An 18787-nucleotide genomic window follows, 5' to 3' on the forward strand; every position below is an offset into this window, starting at 1 on the left:
CCTTTAGGTCTCATCTTAAATGCCACCTTTTCAGAAAGTCCTTTGCATCTATCTTAGCTGGATCTCCATTGTTGTTCTCTTTCATGGCACTCTATGGTTTCTTTCATAGAACTTCGCAGTTGGTAATTTATTCATGTGTATGGTTATGTGTGTGTGCGCACATGCCTAGGTTGCTTGTTGTCTGTTTCCAGCAGATGTACGTTCCAGAGGACAAGGAGCTTGTGGCTTTGTTCACTGCTGTGGAGCCAATGCCCCTCACAGTGCTCTGCACATAGAAGGCTGCCAATGAATACTTGTTAAGTGAACAAACAAGCTCATGTAGAGCTTAACATTGAGAAGGAAATACAGATACTGAACAGATAATCATGTTATGATGACCACAACAGGTAAGTATGGTATAACTGTAAACCTGAAGAAGCTAATTGAAATGGGGAGCAAGTCTAAAAACAGATCAGGAGTTAGCCAAGTGACAAGAGTGAGGATTGTTCTAGGCAGAGGGAATAACAAGTGTGAAAGCCAAAGGATTAAAGTATGGAGTATTTGGGGGAAATCAAAGACCAGTATGGCTAGAGCCTAGAGAGGAAGAGGTGGGCCGGTGGAAACATGTGCTAAGCCTCAGGATTGGGAGCTTCAACCTAAGGAAAGGGAAAGCTTCAGGCAGTAGAGTGAGGTGATTAAATCTGTGTTTTTAAAATACCACTATAGCTGTGTGGGCAATGGATTACAGGTTGGAAATGGAGAGCATGGAGAAGTGGGGAGCTTGGAGAGGAAGGCCAGGGCAGAGATGATCTTGGTTAGACTGGCTAGGTATGTGTAGGAGCACAGGCCAGAGAAGACAGAGGCTTGGCTAGAGGAGATGGTGAGTTTGGAGAATAGTGGTAGATTCACAAGCGATTTAGAAGCTAGAGTAGTTAAGGTATGGTGCGTCATTGCACTTGCCTTAAGGGAGCAGGAGGGCCAAGGTTATTTCCAGGGTTTTGATTTATACCTCTGAGTGGCACCATTTATTGAGATAAGAGAAAACTGGAAGAGGAGCCAGTTGTTGGTGGTGGGTAAGTGGTAGAAAAATGACAAATTCAGTTGTGGACAAGATTTGAGGCACATGTGAGATATACAAGGAGCAAGCCCAAGCAGAGAGTTAAATAGATGGCAGTATGATGGTCAGCGGGATTCTATGTACAAATGAAGCTATCTGCCTAGGGAGTGAGTGGGAGTGAAAGGCTTAGGATGGAATCCTGAGGTCCTCTCACCATTTAAAGGTCAGGTTGAGAAGGAGCCAGCAAAAGTGACCAAGGAGTAGTCAGAGGGGTAAAAGTAACACTGGAATGTGTGGTGCTATGGAAGGCCTTGAGGAAATGGTCTAAGACAAATGTCTCAGTGAATTAGCAGTCAGATTTCAAGCAGAGAACATCACTCAGCAATTTAAGTTCTGATCATTCTCCCCCTTTATTAGGAAATTGTATATCAACATATCTTAGGGAAAAAACACCTCCCCAACTCGCACCTTAAAATGACTATTTTATTTTCATATCAGTATTTTATCTTCCAGTATGTATTTATAATGCATAAACATTTTTGCATTGTTGTAGCTACAATGGATGCATAATTTTTATTTTTTCCATTTTAAAGTGAAAGGAACTTAATGACTTCATAATTATCATTTTAGTGGCTGTTTAATGTTCCATTCAATGACATTTTAGAGATCTGTAAAAAGATATGGCTGATTCTACTAAAACTATAGGAAGAAGAAAAAAAACTACAGGAAGATAAACTTTTTCTCACAACCCATCCTCCTTTACCATTAACAAGATCATTTAAAATAGTTAAAGAAGCACAGAAGCAAATGAGCCTATCAATAATTTTGTCTTCTGGAGTTTAAATACATATAAACCAATGCCAATATGTTGCTTCTTCAACTTCATACGGTCACATTTCAACTCTGGAGAGAAAACGGAAAATTTGATTATATCCTAAGAAGAACAGGGTTAAACCATAGGGAGACATATTTATTTCGTTGATCCTTGAAATACATGGACTTTCTTCTTAGATAAACTAGCAAACTGAAGATCAATACATCACCTTGATGCACATTGTTCTGAATCTTCACCAACAGATAATGAAATCAAGCGCAAGAATAAATGATGCTTTTATGTATTGCCATTAAGTCTTAAAAACGGACTGGAGAGTTCTAAGGTATCCAAGTGAGTTTTTTTTTTTTTTTAAGTATTCTTTGATGACTTCATACCTTCAGAGTTTTATTTATGTCATCATAAATATCCTATAGTACAAAGGGGGCAGAAATGGTTAAGACCTGATTCAGTTGAAGTGGTCTCATTTGTTTGTTTAAAGATTAGCCCTAAACTAATGATTAAGCTATCAAACAAGATGAAAAAGAGGGATTTTCTGGAGCTGTGGCGTTTGAGTTTCTATAGGAAATATGACAGAAGCAAAAGGTGAACTTGTGATTGAGCCAAGGACATTTTAATTCTTTGATCTAATGAACTTCTGTGCTGAAATCAGTACTTTAGCTCAGAAAAGCTAAAAGTCTTTTGTCACCAACAAACAGGTCTCTAGTTTGGTGACATCAAAAGTAATTGATCAGCAGCACTATTTACAATAACCAAGACATGGAAACAACTTAAATGTCCATCGACAGATGAATGGATAAAGAAGATGTAGTATATATATATATAGATAGATAGATATAGATATAGATACACACACATATAATGGAATATTACTCAGCCATTAAAAAGAATGAAATAATGCCATTTGCAGCAACATGGATGGATCTAGAGATTATCATACTAAGTGAAGTAAGTCAGAAAGAGAAAGACAAATACCATATGATATCACTTATATGTGGAATCTAAAATACAAAAATCAACTTATCTACGAAACAGAAACAGAGTCACACACGTAGAGAACAGACATGTGGTTGCCAAGGGGGGGTAGGTAGGAAGTATTGGGAGTTTGGGATTAGCAGATGCAAACTATTATATATAGTATGAATAAACCACAAGGTCCTACTGTATAGCACAGGGAACTATATTCAATATCCTGTGATAAACCATAATGGAAGAGAATATGAACAAGAATATATATATATTATATATATATATATATATATAAAACTGAGTCACTTTGCTGTACAGCAGAAATTAACACAACATTGTAAATCAACTATACTTCAACAAAATTTTTTTGAAAAAGTAATTGATCAGGAAGCCTAAGACTCTAGGGCTGCTGAACTCCCTCAGTTTAACTCAATAAATATGTCTTGAGCTCCTACTTTGTGCAGGACAAAGTGCTGGACACAGCTTCTAGGACATCCTTATTTAAAGGCTTATCTTCTCTCTTACCACTTGTTTTAAGACTAGCTTTAGCTCTCTGCACGGATCTTGTTGGCAGTTTCCTTCTTCCTGTCTAGGGAGAAGCTGCTTTTGTCTTCATTCCAGGTTGTGTGGATGCGTAGTGATGTCAGGTCTATCTAGAGCACCACCCAGCTTAAGGAAGGTCCTGGGATAAGGGCTTGGGGCCTCTCTTTGTGGTGGAGGTGAGAGGAGGAATTTGTGATAAGCAGAGATGCGGCCTCTGAATCACATGGAAACTCAAAGTATTGAGTACTTTCTACGCACCACATTCTCATTTAACCCTTGGTTGATAAACGATTGTATGAAGGAGATGGTATTGTTTAACTGCATTTTACAGATAAGGAAACTACCTAGTGACTTATCTAAGGCCACAGAGTATGTGGTGGATCTGAGATATGAATCTGTTTTCTACGTCCTCAAAGGCTCTCCACCACAGTGCATGGGGCCCAGTAGAATTTCAGGTCCAGAGCAAATCATACTGGGCCCGCCACTCCCATGTTTTTACAAGACAAAATCTGTCTAGAATGTATATCTAATAAAGTAGTAAAGGGAAAACAGGTCATGGACAGGCAGTTTATAGCCTGAGAAGTGAGTATGTGGGCTACGGGTCCATCTTTAAAAAAATTTGTTTTGTCTTGATAAGGAGCCTCTAAGGTTATTTTAGAACTAGCGTTACTGAGTTCTTGCCCATACTACAAGGACCTGTTTTCTCCACTAGACAAAAATACGAATGGCTGGTCCAGTTTTGTCTCAAATAATGATAGTGAGGATAAAATAAGGCCCTTTGAAAACTATGTCACTTAACAAACTTCTAAGGCAGCAGCATCTTTCCAAGGTATCAGGGAACTGTGAAGTAGCTGATTAAAATAAATTCTTGATTACTTGAGATACAAGAGATGTAGCAGTAGCATTTGGTAACTGGACTTCATAGATACAATCTAAAACCGCATTCAAACCAGCAATTTTAATCTTTCTGAGATTTGGCTCTTTGTAGAGCTTAAAAAAAAAAAAGAGACAAGGTGTAAAATGCCAGTAAGATTAATTAAATTTCTTTTCCTTTGAGCCCTGTCCAAACGTTGACGGAATTAGGACAGAACACAAAGATCAAGAAAAAAAAGCCAGAAAGAGACGCACGTACATGGACTGTGCCAGTCAATATTGAGGTAAGGAAGTGAGTTTGGGGGGGAAAGACCTCAGACATCCCTGGGGACCGCTTTGCTTCGGGACATTCCCTTTGGCAATATTCCAGAATCTGAGTCCCCAGGGCTCCCCCCAGTGGGAAGGGGAAGATGCGCGTGGCCAGGCGTGCGCGTATGCGTGTACACTCACGTGTACACTCACACGCGCGCGCGCACCCTACACATACACTCAGCCTGTTTCCTCCGCTCCTCCTCCCCCCGGGGGGCGGGTCTCTTTCTCTTTAAAGAGCAGACGGTCTCCTCGCAAACCCAGGCTCTCTAAGGCCCCGGGGGCCCGGGACCCGAGCTGCTCGCAGCCAATGGGCGCGGTGGAGCGGCTCGAGCGCGGCTGACGCTGCACCAATGGGCGCTCGCGGGGGGCGGGGGCAGTGGAGGAGACACTATTGTTGATGAGGAGGAGCGGCAGCGGCGGCGGCGGCTGCACCATCTCGTTGCTGCCGGTCGCGGCCCGGGCGCCCCCCGCCCCCCGGACTCCGGCTTCGTCACCCGGTCGCGGGGGCCTTCCATCCGGTCTCGAGAATCCTCCCCCTGCAACCCAACAACAACAAAACCCCACGTCTCGCCCAGTCACCGGGGAGGGGGGGGACCATGTCCCAGCGGGTGAGGCGCAATGGGTCCCCCACGCCGGCCGGTTCCCTCGGGGGCGGTGCGGTCGCCACGGCCGGGGGATCCGGGAGCCGCCTGCAGCCCATGAGGGCTACGGTTCCGTTCCAGCTGAAGCAGCAGCAGCAGCAACATGGCAGCCCCACGCGGAGCAACGGCGGCGGCGGCGGCAACAACGGCGGCTGCTGTGGTGGCGCCTCAGGCCCCTCGGGCGGCGGCGGCAGCAGCGGGGCCCCGCGCACCGCCTCGCGCAGCACAAGCCCCACGCGGGGCGGCGGGAGTGCGGCCGCGCGCACCAGCCCCACGGTGGCCACGCAGACGGGCGCGTCCTCGACGTCCACGCGAGGCACCAGCCCCACGCGCGGCGCCGCGCCCGGGGCCCGCGGGAGCCCCCCACGGCCGCAGCCCCCGCCGCCGCTGCTGGGCACCGTGTCGTCGCCTTCCTCGTCGCCCACCCACCTGTGGACAGGCGAGGTGAGCGCGGCCCCACCCGCAGCCCGCGTCCGGCACCGGAGGAGGTCCCCGGAGCAGAGCCGAAGCTCCCCGGAGAGGAGGAGCCCGAGCGCCCCTCTTTGCAAAGCAGGTACGTGCTGGGAGCCGCGCGAAGAGGGGAACGCGACGGCGGGAAGGGATCCCGGGCGCGCGCAGCTACCGCGCAGGGACTGCGGCGCTGCCGCGGAGCCGGGGTGGCTGGGGGGCGGGGCCGGGGCGGGGCCGGGGCGGGGCCCGGGAGGTGCGGCCCAGCCTTGTCCGGGCCATCCCCGCGCCCCCTGCGCCGCTCCCTCCCCGGCCGTCTCATTCATGCCTCAGTCCGCCCTGCGTTGGTGCCCGTCCCTGGAGGTGCAGCCGCTAACCTTGTGCTTGGCCTGATGTGTTAATGATAAACCTGGGTTTCTGGCCGCCCGCTGGTTACTGCTTACCCTCCCTTGGGGGTGAGGCTAAGAGTGGTTTGTCACTTCAGTGACATGGGTAATGTTAGTATAGCACATACCTGCTGCTAAGTATTTCTCTTACGCAGAACAGTTTCAGATTTGGGGGATCTGAGTGCACTAGCATAGCAGGTTTGGTTGGGTCCCTGAAGAGACATGAGGCTCGGAGCATGTTAGCATTTACTGAGATTTGCTAAGTGGGTAGCAAGAAGTGAGAAGTAAGTTAAGCAAGATTCCTTTGGGGGGTTTATGGGCTTTGTATGAGGCTCTGGTGTATGTCTGTTACACTGATTTTGTGTTTAGGATGAAAACCATTTTTTTTAAAAAAAAACAAGATCCAAGATCTGTCTCCTTGTTATTATTTTAGGGACCTAAAAATTGTTTTTCTCTAGACTTGGGAGCTTTTTTGGGGGAAAGTCCTGAATGGAGCTCTTGGGTTCCTTGGGAGTCATTCATAAAGAGGAACTCAAAGGAGAACTTCATATTGTGGAAATGGAAAGAGAAAACATTTATCATCTGATTGCCTTCCTGTTAGAATCCACTGAAAAGAGAAATGGGTGGTTTTTAGCTTACGTATTAATACTGCCAACGTATACCTTTGTCTTTCCCTGTCTCGGGAATTTCTGTTAGAATCTTTAGGCAGAATGGCTGGATATTTTAGGAAACTTAGTACAGTAGTTCCTAACCAAATAGAACAGATGAAGTGGTTTCAAGGGTTCTTTCGGAAATGCAGGGAATGGGATGAGTCTTTTCTACTGTTTATTTTATCAACGATTTTAGACAATGGATATTTTCTGGGGAGAGAATTGCCCTGAAGAATGATCAGTAGTGTTTTCTGACTAGAACAAGAGTACTGTTTTAAACCTTCTGAAAATGCAAAATGCTTTTTTTAAACTTTGTTAAAAGAACCCCCTCTTCCTCAAATAATAGCTATTGCTTACGGAGCTCCTACTTATGGTGGATGATTTACCTACAGGATCTCATTTTAACTCTCACAGGAGGTTTTGGAGAGGTGAAGTAACAAGTGTTGGAGTGGATATTAGGTACTCCAAAACCATGTCTTTTACATTATATCAAGGAGGTAGCTTGATGTGTAAGATAGAACCTGGGAAATACATAACATACCAAAGTGACATATGTGTTTAGGTTTTGAAGCAACTCTTAGAGGTATCTGGTGGACATAATTGCTTCAGTTTGCCTTCAACCTTCTGGAGCTGACATTGTGTGCCAGGTGGAAGGGAAGGAGAGCTACTTAAGTGGGCAGTTAAGATGGAGGAAGGAGGTGGTGACCCCAGTCTGATAACAGAATCTGGCTACCCTCTCAACTATTTGACCTTTAAAGAAGGAGCAACCTGATGAAAGCCGGGTTAAGTATTAGCAGTGTGTGGAGGAAGGTGCTCTCTTCTTCTCATCGCTAGAAGGGCTTTATTTGCCGGGATCTCGGGCTCCTCCTGTGCCCACTCTTCATGTTTTCCAAAGCTTCTTTCCCTCAGATCTGTCATTCCATAGAGTATTCATGCTGTAAAATTGACCCTTCTCATTAGCCCTCTCACTCCCCCCACCAAAAAAACCCCAGAAAAATAAAAACTTTTTTTCTCCAGTGCAGCACTCTCACCTAGGTGTGAAAAGGGATACTGCCTGTTACTAAGTTATACTGAAGTGAATGTCTGATAGCTTCTTTCCCAGGAATGTGTTTTTGTTTCACTCTAGTGAACTTCCATGCAGAGTGGGACAAATATTTTCTGATTTTGTCTTCATAGCACAAACTAGACCATTTGCTGTTTTTCTCAGACTCAATCTGGAAGAAAAGGAGAATCTTTTTAATTATGAGACTCCCTTTTAAAAATTAAAAAAATTTTTTTTCTTATTTTTTAACTGAAGTATAGTTGATTTACAAAGTTTCAGGTGTACAGCAGAGACTCCCTTTTTTAAATTTAAAACATTCTTTTAAAAAATATTTATTTTAAGTATTTATTTTTGGCTACGTTGGGTCCTCATTGCTGCACGCGGGCTTTCTCTAGTTGCGGCGAGCGGGGGCTACTCTTTGTTGCCGTGCGCAGGCTTCTCATTGCAGTGGATTCTCTTGTTGCGGAGCATGGGCTCTAGGCATGTGGGCTTCCGTAGTTGTGGCACATGGGCTCAGTAGTTGTGGCTAGCGGGCTCTAGAGCGCAGGCTCAGTAGTTGTCGTGCACAGGCTGAGTTGCTCCGCAGCATGTGGGATCTTCCCGGACCAGGCCTGAAACCTGTGTCCCCTGTATTGGCAGGCGGATTCTTAATCACTGCGCCACCAGGGAAGCTCCGAGACTCCCTTTTTGATTGAAGGAGATTACTGCCAGTTTGCAGCCTCAATGAAATGTAGACGTCCTTATTGGTAGAGGACAAGGGCCTACCTTATGAAGTAAACCTCATGTGATTCAGATTCCAGGGTCCATCTGGATCAGGCTGTCAGCTTCTAGGTGTCTATAGGATGAATTGGATGCCCTAATCTTTGTTAGGAATCCAGTCTGAAAGTCCCCTATTTGAAGATCTCAGGATCTTTAGGGGGGTGTCCCTATTCAGTCAGCTCCCTACCCAGTTGCTTTATTTCCCCAGGGTTACAGCTAATCATTAGCTAATAGAGAACTTCCTTCACTTGATTTATTACTTTTTGGAAATAGTTTCAAGCCCAGTGAAAATAAGTGGCGTTTAGAAATGTTAGTAAATAGAATAAAAGGTGGAGGAGGGCAATACATTTTATCTTCTATGTGCTGGGTGCTTTACGTATGTTATATATTAAAATAGGATTATCATCCCATTTCGTAACGGAGCACAGGGAGCCTGCCTAAGATTACATAGGTGGTAAACGGCAGAGTATTCAGTATAAGGTAATCCAAGCACCCATTCCTGACAGGTATTTTAAACTTCCCACCTTCAGTGCCTGCCATCTCCACGGCGAAGTGGTTTGTCGTTAGGAACTGAGATGTGCTTAGAAAAGGTAACTAGGCAACGGTGTTAACTGTAGATAAAATGGTGAAGAAGACGAAGTTTTTATGTCTTCCCTCCTTTTACCTGACTTTGTCTTACTCTATACAGTGTCAAATAGATATATTACAAATAGGTGGCATAAAGAGGATAGGAGCATAGGCTTTGGGTAGACATTCTGGGTTTTAATACCGTGATCCACCACTTAGAAGCCATGTGATGTGGGGAAGCGATTAACTTTCTAACCCTTAACTTTCTCATTTGTAAGGTGATGATGATATTTACTTCGTATGGTGCTCAGGATTAAATGAAAGAAAACTGAAAAATACTCAGCACAGTACCTCAGTATAAAAGTTAGCTATTGTGTATCATACTAGTTTTGCTTCTAGTTTTAGTGGATATAACATAAATTGCCAGTGTAGGCTTAGTTTTCATGGTTGTATGAAATTTCAAGTTGCAAAGAACATCCAGAACTGTTTCTCAGAGTGTGGTCTGTGCCTTATCTGTACCAGATTCACTCAGGGTCTTTGTTAAAAATGCAAGTTCCCAGACCCTACTCCAGACCTTCAAAGTACCCCCCACCCCACCCATTTGATTTTGCTGAACTCTAAATTTGAAAAACAGTCACTAGAAGCATTGAAGGGAAAGAGTTTGAAAACTCCTCATTAGAGAAAAGGGCATTAGTACAGTATGTATAAAAGTTAGTTTTGCAGTGTGGCTGGCTGATAGGTAGATAGCAAGTTGTGTCTTTGCTAATTTTCCCCTTACTTTGGATGCATTATATTGTGTATGAATTTGATTGTTTATTGAGGTGGGGGTGTGGCAAGAGCAGCAACAAGAGATGGATTTCTCTGGACTAATAATCAGGAAGTAGTATAACAGAACTTCAAATTTGCAGCATCTTAGACTTCTGCTTTCTAGTACTTTGTGAAGTACACAACTTTAAGAATTAGGTGTTTCTCTAACATTTGAAGAATTGCTGGTAACTTCACGCATTCAGGGGAATCCTTTTGGTTTATAATATTTGTATTTTACAAGCACTGAAGTTGAGGCAAGTAGGACCTTACTATTAATTCAGCGTCTTGGCTAGTAGAGTTTGTATTGAATTAAGTTCAATTCTGTAAGCTTTGATTGAAGAACGTAAAAGAGAGAACTCCAGAGACTCACAAACCAGCCATGTAAGATAGGTTCATAAGTATATAATATGAGTACTTTGGGCTCATAGAGAAGTGAGTAATTCTGTGGGGAGTGGGTATAGAAGTTCTGTCAGAGGAGATGGCTTTTGCTTTGGGTCGGAAAGAGAGGGACAGAACTTTACAGCTGGATCATAGAGGTGTGAAAATATACATATCATATTCAGTCCTGTGTCTTAAAATGTAGAGTATAGGATGTTGGGGAGAAAAGAGAGCAAGCAGTCGAGAAAGAGAGTAGAAAGGTAAGTTTTCAGAATGGCCTTGAGTAGAATATATGAATTTGAATGTATCCTATGGATAATACCTCTGGAGCCAGATTGTCAGAGTTCAAATCTTGGCATTACTGCTTACTTAGTAGTAGCTATTTAACTTTAGGCAAATTCACTTCACCTGTAAAATGGGGATGCTGACTAATAGTACAGCTGACCCTTGAACAAAGCAGGTTTGAATTGCCCTGGTCCACTTAGATGTGGATTTTTAAAAAATAAATAGTACTACGATATATATGATCTGAAGTTGGTTGAATCTGCACATGTGGAACTGTGGGACCAGATGGCTGAATCTAAAGTTATATGCGGATTTTCTACTATGCAGAGAGTCAGTGGCCTTAACCCCTTGTTGTTAAGGGTCAGCTATTAATATTTTACAATAGAGGATTGTTAGAAGGATAAAATCTTTGTAATCTCTTTGTGGGTGTAGGAAGGAATCTCTTGATATTAGCTATTTTCACATCATTTTTATCATCCTCATCATCCAAGGGTTGAGACATTAAAAGTTAATTTGTTATATTAGTGGTATTTACATTCTTGGAATGCATAGTGTTGATAAATATTTAGAATGAATAGGCTATGAATTTGACATGGAGAAGACTGTAGGATAGTAACTCACAAAGGCATTGAGCACATGAATTTAAGTGCTAATTGCAGTGGGAATGGCAAGGATAGAAGAGACTGAGGAGACTTGGATTCAGTACAGTAACCTGTTGGATGTAGAGATTGAGAAAGGAGGAGTTGAGGATAATAGTTGCTTATCTTAATTGAGATAAGCGACACAGTGAGAAATGCTGGTTTGGGAAGAGAAAAATGAGTCAATTTCTGGACATACTTAGTTTGTGCTCTCAGGACATCCAGATAATTTTTTAAATTGTGGCAAATATAGTTTTAGAACTTGGGGATACAGATTGGAGGCAGAAAATTGGCGCTCATTTATTTTGGCTCAGTAAACATTCGTTTAACCCATACTTTATGCTAAGCATTTGCACGTGGGCGATACTTGAAATGACTAATCACTAGGATAGATAAGATGATAGGAGAATGCTGAGGATACAACTCTGGGAGAAAACAGAATTTTAAGGGCAGAAAGAAAAGTCCATGAATAAGCCTGAGAATGTGGTGGTAGAATAGTGTTGAGAAAGCCAAAAGAAAGATTTGGATTTCAAGGAGGAGATGGTAAAGATTTTCAGATTCTCTGAAGATAGCAAGTATGCTGAGCCTGGAGAATAGACTTTTGAATTTGGCATTTCGGTGCTGTTGCTGACCTTTGAGTAGCATGTTGGGGGCACAAATCAGATTAAAGTGGTGGGTGAGGAAGTAGAGGTAATGATTATAAATTACTCTTTTTTTTTTAAGATTTTTTTCTTGATGTGGATCATTTTTAAAGTCTTTATTGAATTTGTTACAATACTGCTTCTGTTTTATGTTTTGGTTTTTTGGCACGAGGCATGTGGGATCTTAGCTCCACGACCAGGGATTGAACCCACACCCCCTGCATTAGAAGGCGAAGTCTTAACCACTGGACCGCCAGGGAGGTCCCTAAATTACTCTTATGGAGTATAAATTACCCATATGTCACTGTAAGGAAGGAATGTGACAAAACAGGACGAAGAATTGAGCTAAGTTCATTTGTTTATAGGATGGGGAAAACTTCAGCATGTTTTGTAGGTTTGGGGAAAGGATTCACAGGAGAATGAACGATTGCAGGTTCAAGAGACGGAAATAATAGATGGAGCAAGGTTATGGAAAATGTGAGAGGCAGTGGAATCCAGCACATGGTGTAGTCAGGAAATCTCAGAAACGACTAAGGACACGTCTTTCTCTGAGGATGGAGAGGAGGTAAGGGTGGGTTAAGATAACTCAGCAATAGACAAGAGGGGAATTGAGAAAGTAAGCTACTTCCATCTCTAAACTACTTGAAGAAATAGCATGTTTGTCAAATACTGTGTTTTAAAATTTAAATTCTATTTTTATCAGAGTACATGTATATAATTTAAAATGTCACATGGCACTAAATGTATAATCAAATAAAGTGTTTCCCTGCCACATCTCTCTCCACTCCCACTTCTTGCCCCCTAGAGACAGCCACTTTCACCTCTTAGTGGTTTCCTCTGGTGTTTACCTACATATTTCTAAATAACATACTGATACTGATTCAGGATTTCCTTTTTAAAAATTAATTAATTAATTAATTAATTTTTGGCTGCGTTGGGTCTTTGTTGCTGTGTGCGGACTTTCTCTAGTTGCGGCGAGCGGGGGCTACTCTTTGTTGCGGTGTGCGGGCTTCTCATTGCGGTGGCTTCTCTTGTTGCGGAGCACGGGCTCTAGGCATGTGGGCTTCAGTAGTTGTGGCTCGCAGGCTCTAGAGCGCAGGCTCAGTAGTTGTGGCACACAGGCTGAGTTGCTCCGCGGCATGTGGAATCGTCCCAGACCAGGGCTTGAACCTGTGTCCCCTGCATTGGCAGGTGGATTCTTAACCACTGCACCATCAGGGAAGCCCCTGCTTCAGGATTTCTTTTTTCAGTTTTATGTATTATATAATGACTTCCTACTTTGGAAAAATGTAGACTTAGATCCCTTATTGCCGTCCTTTCCAATCCTTGCATTGTAGTTACAGCACTCTTGGTTAAGTTATTATTAATGTTTAAATTATTTTGACTATGTAAATACTGTTTACAGCAGAACCTTGTGGTATGCTACAATTATATTTCCTTTCTTTATATCTTAAGCTCCTTGAAATTGAAAAAGCTTTTTGTTTGCTTCATTTTCTGTGTACCTACGACTAATTCATCCCCAAACTTTTTTTTTTTTAAATTTTTATTTATTTATTTATTTATTTATGGCTGTGTTGGGTCTTCGCTTCTGTGCGAGGGCTTTCTCTAGTTGTGGCAAGCGGGGGCCACTCTTCATTGCGGTGCGCGGGCCTCTCATTATCGCGGCCTCTCTTGTTGCAGAGCACAGGCTCCAGACGCGCAGGCTCAGTATTTGTGGCGCATGGGCCTAGTTGCTCCGCGGCATGTGGGATCCTCCCAGACCAGGGCTTGAACCCGTGTCCCCTGCATTGGCAGGCAGACTCTCAACCACTGCGCCACCAGGGAAGCCCCCATCCCCAAACTTTTGATAACAAACTTTCTTTTAAGTATTTGAAACGCATCAGGTATTTTGTCAGTTTTACTTTTTTCCTTGAAGATAGCCTTTCTGGAATTTTCTATCCTGCTATTCCAAACTGGCTCACATTGATTTCTAGGTCTGTAGCATAGCTATTGCCTTGGAACTTCTCTGGGAACTCCTTCACCTCTCCTGTTTTGGACACCCTGATCTCTGGAACTTGTTTTACTGGAGCATAACCTCCAAAATATTTTAAGACCTTGAACGTCTGTACATATCTGTCTTTGCACTTAATGGTTTAACTGGGTATAGAATTCTAGGTTGAAAATAATTTTTCTACTGAAGGTTGAAAGGACTTCATCTTTTCGGTTCTAGAATTGCTTTGAGAAGTCTGATGCCATTCTGATTCTTAGTCCTTTGTATGTAATACGTGTGTGTGTTTGTTTGTGTGTGTATGTTGTTTGTTTTATGGAAGTATTACCACCATTCTGAAATGATTGCCTTGGTGTAGGGTGTTTTTTTTCTGTTTTTGTTTTTTCCCCGTTCAGAGTGCTAGTTACTCTGTGGAATTTTTCAATCTCGAGACTCTTTGTTTCTGGGAAATTTTCTTCTATCATTTCTCCTTTCTGTTATCTTTGTTTTATATTTTTGGAACCACTGCTATATAGAACCTCTTGGATTCACCTACAGTTTTCTTATTTCTGTGCTAGTTTCCATCTCTGTATCTTTTTGTTCTTTCTAGCAGATTTATTTTCTGTCATTTTAATTGATTTTTAAATTTTAGCTGTAATATTTTCATTTTTCAAGAGAACTTAACCTTGCTTTTTCTTCTCAGTATCTTCTAAATTATTCCTTGTCAGTGTCTTCTCAAAATATTTATAAAAGGTATAAATACCCTCAAAGTTTTCTTTTGCCTTCTGCATTGTCCTCAGAGCCCTTTTTGTCTTGAGCTTTGTCTTTCATGTTGGAACCTTTCCTTAGTTTTCTGTTAATATTTAAATAAGACACAAAATTGCTGATTAGGTTTTCAGTCTGTCTGGGTCAGGCTGGTAGACTGGAGGATCTTAAAGTAGAACAATGATGCTGGGTCTCTCAAATGTAGTTTTTTCCCTTCTCTTGGGCCAGTTTCCCCTGGGTAGAGTCCTACAATATCAGGCCTGAGGATATGTCTTGTGTCCTTAAATACAGAGCCTGTCTAGTTAGTCTCTCTCACGCAGTTTCTCCCAATCTTTTTGCTCTGGAGAAACCCTTGGAATAATTTCCATTTCTCAGGGAACCCCTGCATTAGTGATCAGTAAGTTGAAATATAATGATAAAGTAATAGTGCTATTCTGAGTACAGACTGATTTCTCTGTGGATCTTTTTATTTGGCCAATTTATACGCTTATTCATTTTGTATAGTTTTCACCTCTACCCTTCTTGGACAAAAACATAGTTAAGCTTAGCTTACCTTTCTTGAAATTAATTCCTTTTCGTAGATTTTCTTTTATAACTCATAAGGCAACCACAGTACGTTGTGATTAAATAATTGTCTTAAGCCAAATGGGATTTAACTTTTCTAAAGGTAGGCTCAGTAGATTTAATTTAAATAAAGTTAGTAAAGTTATTTTTTTACAGTGTGAAAATTTATTGGCAAGGTTGTACAGTAAAGCTACTAAAGCGATAAGCCATTGTTTAAGAGTTTGAAAAATTTCCTTGAGTAACTTGCCGTGTCTCAAATATAGGTTTAGCAGAATTATTGTGCACATATGTTGATTTCTTGACCTCATTTGTACTCTGTACATAAAAATTGATATTTAAGAAATTTATCTCTTTAAGGTAAAACGTGTTCTTGGGTTGTGTGTTTGTGTTTTCTGTACATATAGTCAGTTCTGAGTTGAACTTGAAATGAGCACACCCACATTTCGTTTTCAAATGAAATGAAACCTTTCTTTCCTAGCTCTTGATGCTTGTTAAACAAAAAGTTTGTTTATTCATATAAGAAGTTGAAAATGCAGCAAGTTATTCATTGCTTTCCTGTGAATGACAGGATACTTTTCTTTCCACAGAAATCTGGAACTTGTATCAGGGCAGATCAGGAAATCTTAATTTGAGTTTATAATCGGACTGCATTTAGACTGGTACCACTTAGACATCCGCTTTCAAAACTTCGTTGAAACCTCTTTTCTGCTGTTGCCTCCTTTCCTGTCTGTTGTCCTTGTGAGTTACACGTTTTTATTCCTTCAGTATTATTTTAAATTTATTTTATTATTTTTGGCTGTGTTGGGTCTTCCTTGCTGTGTGTGGGCTCTGTCTAGTTGCGGTGAGTGAGGGCTACTCTTCATTGCGGTGCACAGGCTTCTCATTGCGGTGGCTTCTCGTTGCGGAGCATGGGCTCTAGGCGCGCGGGCTTCAGTAGTTGTGGCTCGCGGCCTCTAGAGCACAGGCTCAGAGCTGTGGCGCACGGGCTTAGTTGCTCCACAGCATGTGGGATCTTCCCGGACCAGGGCTCGAACCCGTGTCCCCTGCATTGGCAGGCGGATTCTTAACCACTGTGCCACCAAGGAAGCCCCAGTATTATTTTAATAGGAAGTCTTTGCTACTGTTTCTTATAAAGCTAACATGCAGTCAAGGTGAAATTATCTATAGTTTATTCCAAAATAAAAATCTATATAGCATTTTTAATTGACCTATGCTTCTTTATGAGCTAGTGTAAAATTCTTTCGGAAGTAAATTTAAATTTTGGGGGGAGTTCTTGCCCCCAAGGAGCTGATTCTGGAATTGTATGTTTTACAGTTTACCTACCAGCATGTATTCCTCTTTCCTTCCTTCCCCTCTTTTCCTCCCCTTCCCCTGCCTCCCTTTCTTCCTGCCCTCCCTCCCTCTCTCCCTCTCTTTCTTCCTTCCTTCCTTCCTTCCTCTTTCTCTTTCTTTCTTTCTTTCTTTCTTTCTTTCTTTCTTTCTTTCTTTCTTTCTTTCTTTCTTTCTTTCTTTTTCTTTCCTTCCTTCCTCCCTTCCTCCTTTCTTTCTTTCTTTCCTTTTCTTTTCTTTCTTTTCTTTCTTTCTTTCTTTCTATGAAGGTAATATATGCACATGATAAAAATTATAAGTGGTAAAAGAAAATACAATAAGCACTCTCCCCGTACTTGCATTAAATTCGTTCTTCTCAGAGAAATCCAGTTAGCTGTTTCTTTTGTATTATTCCACATTTATTCTATGTGCATACAAATGTATGCACATGTGACTTTACATATAGGTATATTATGGATCATATGTTATTTCATCAGGCTTCTATTTTGTTATTTACATCATTTCTAGCCTTTTGCTGTTAAATGGTCCTGTGTTGAACATTCTTATTTATACTTCTTTGTGCACTTATAAATGAGCTTATCTGTAGGATAAATTCTTAGAAATGAATTTCTTGGTCAAAAATGTACATTTTTCTTTCTATTGTAAAATATATTTCAGGAGTTGATATCAGTTCAGACTTTAATTCCAAGATCCTGTTTCTTTTTTCCTGTCTTCTGTTGGATTATTTTTTATATTTCATTTTACCTCTACTATTAGTTATCAGTTACACCTTTTTTCATTATACTCTTGGTGGTTGTGCTACAGCAGCGCTTTCCAAAAGAACTTCCTGCAGTGATGGAAATGTTCTGTATCTGTGTTATCTAATAGTTCACGTTAGAACCTTATATTAACATACTTCCATTTCCCGCCTCCCATCTTTTGTGCTGTTGTCCAGTATTTTGCTTTTCTGTTATAAATTCCACAGTGCATTGTTACTCTTTTTACTTTAGATGGTTAATTATCTTTTAAAGCAATTAAGAATAAGAAAAAACATCTTTTATCTTTATTCTCATTTTCACCACACTTAATTTCTTTGTGTGAAATAGGGTGGTTGTAGTGTGAATGAAAAAAGGTTATTTGAGAAGCGAAGAATTGATAGGACTTGTTAACTGATTAGATTTGAGGGGTGAGGAAGATGAGAGAGCATAATTATGGCTGAGATTTTGAACCTACCTGGGTGGTTGAGTTAATAATGTTGTTGTTATTAACTGGTTTCATAAATGCTGTTATATTCCATATGCATACATAGTAGGCCATGGACTCTTAGGGCATAATGCACTAAAATTTTTAACACTTCAAAAGTAACAAATAATAATAATATGGAAAACTTGGAAGATAAAAAAAAGTCTTTTTTTTTTTCTCCCTGTATATACCCTTCCAATTTACTATACTTAAAATTTTGTGATTGTTGGGGACTTCCCTGGCAGTCCAGTGGTTAAGACTTCGCCTTCCAATGCAGGGGGTGCAGGTTCGATCCCTGGTCAGGGAGCTAAGATCCCACATGCCTTGAGGCCAGAAAACCAAAACAAAACAGAAGCAATATTGTAAGAAATTCAATAAAAACTTTAAAAATGGTCCACATCAAAAAAATCTTAAAAAAAAAATTTTGTAATTGTTATTTTACTTGCTGTTCTACTGGGATTTACTGAGATCTATCTGGTATTTTCTGGAAAACCATTTTGCATTAATTATGTTTTTCCGTTGTGCATGTATACTGATATTTTTAAAGGTAAGGATAAGTGATGTCTGTTTACATTATTTTAGAACCCATGCTCACTCTGTGCAGAGCAACTCAAAAGGCATTGAGAAGACGTCCTGACCTTATGGACTTCAGAATTAGAGAGACAATATGGGTTTTTGTTAATAGTCAAGGGTTAATAATAAAAATAAGAAAATATATAGTATTACTAAGAAGAGTAGTACTTGAGTGCAAAAGCCTGATATGGCCCTGTGGGACTCTGTCGTGATTCTGAGTGCTTTGTGTGCAGTCAGGAATTGCTAGGTGACTTGTAGGATAGACATTCTTCACTTCTCTAGAAAGCAGTTGCCATTAATGCTATCCCTAGGAATTCCTGGAAAGTCTACTCCTGGAAATAGATTTAGTGTCACAGGAATGCTTTTATCCGACTTCAGAGACGTCTTCATTCTATAAGGAAGAATTAGGACCCACACCTTTGGACAATCTCCCTACCAATTAAACTCCCCCCCCCCCCCACATGTATGGCCTACCCAGTACCTCCCTTGTAATTAAATCTGTCACTGTCTCCTCTCAGTTGGGGTAAAATGCAAGATTTAAATGAGACCCAATAAAAACATTG

General features: G+C 41.3%; 1 protein-coding gene across 1 annotated transcript in view; it reads left to right on the forward strand.

Annotated features, from left to right (window-relative positions):
- Positions 1-5072: 5072 nt before the first annotated feature.
- Positions 5073-18787, forward strand: part of FAM117B (family with sequence similarity 117 member B) — an 82444-nt gene continuing 68729 nt past the window's right edge. Inside the window, exon 1 of the mRNA XM_061186563.1 lies at positions 5073-5759. Coding sequence (XP_061042546.1) covers positions 5162-5759 — 598 coding nt within the window. The 5' untranslated portion in view covers positions 5073-5161. The remainder of the gene's footprint in view (positions 5760-18787) is intronic.

The sequence above is a fragment of the Eubalaena glacialis genome, chromosome 1, assembly GCF_028564815.1.
Source record: "Eubalaena glacialis isolate mEubGla1 chromosome 1, mEubGla1.1.hap2.+ XY, whole genome shotgun sequence".
Lineage (NCBI taxonomy): Eukaryota > Metazoa > Chordata > Mammalia > Artiodactyla > Balaenidae > Eubalaena > Eubalaena glacialis.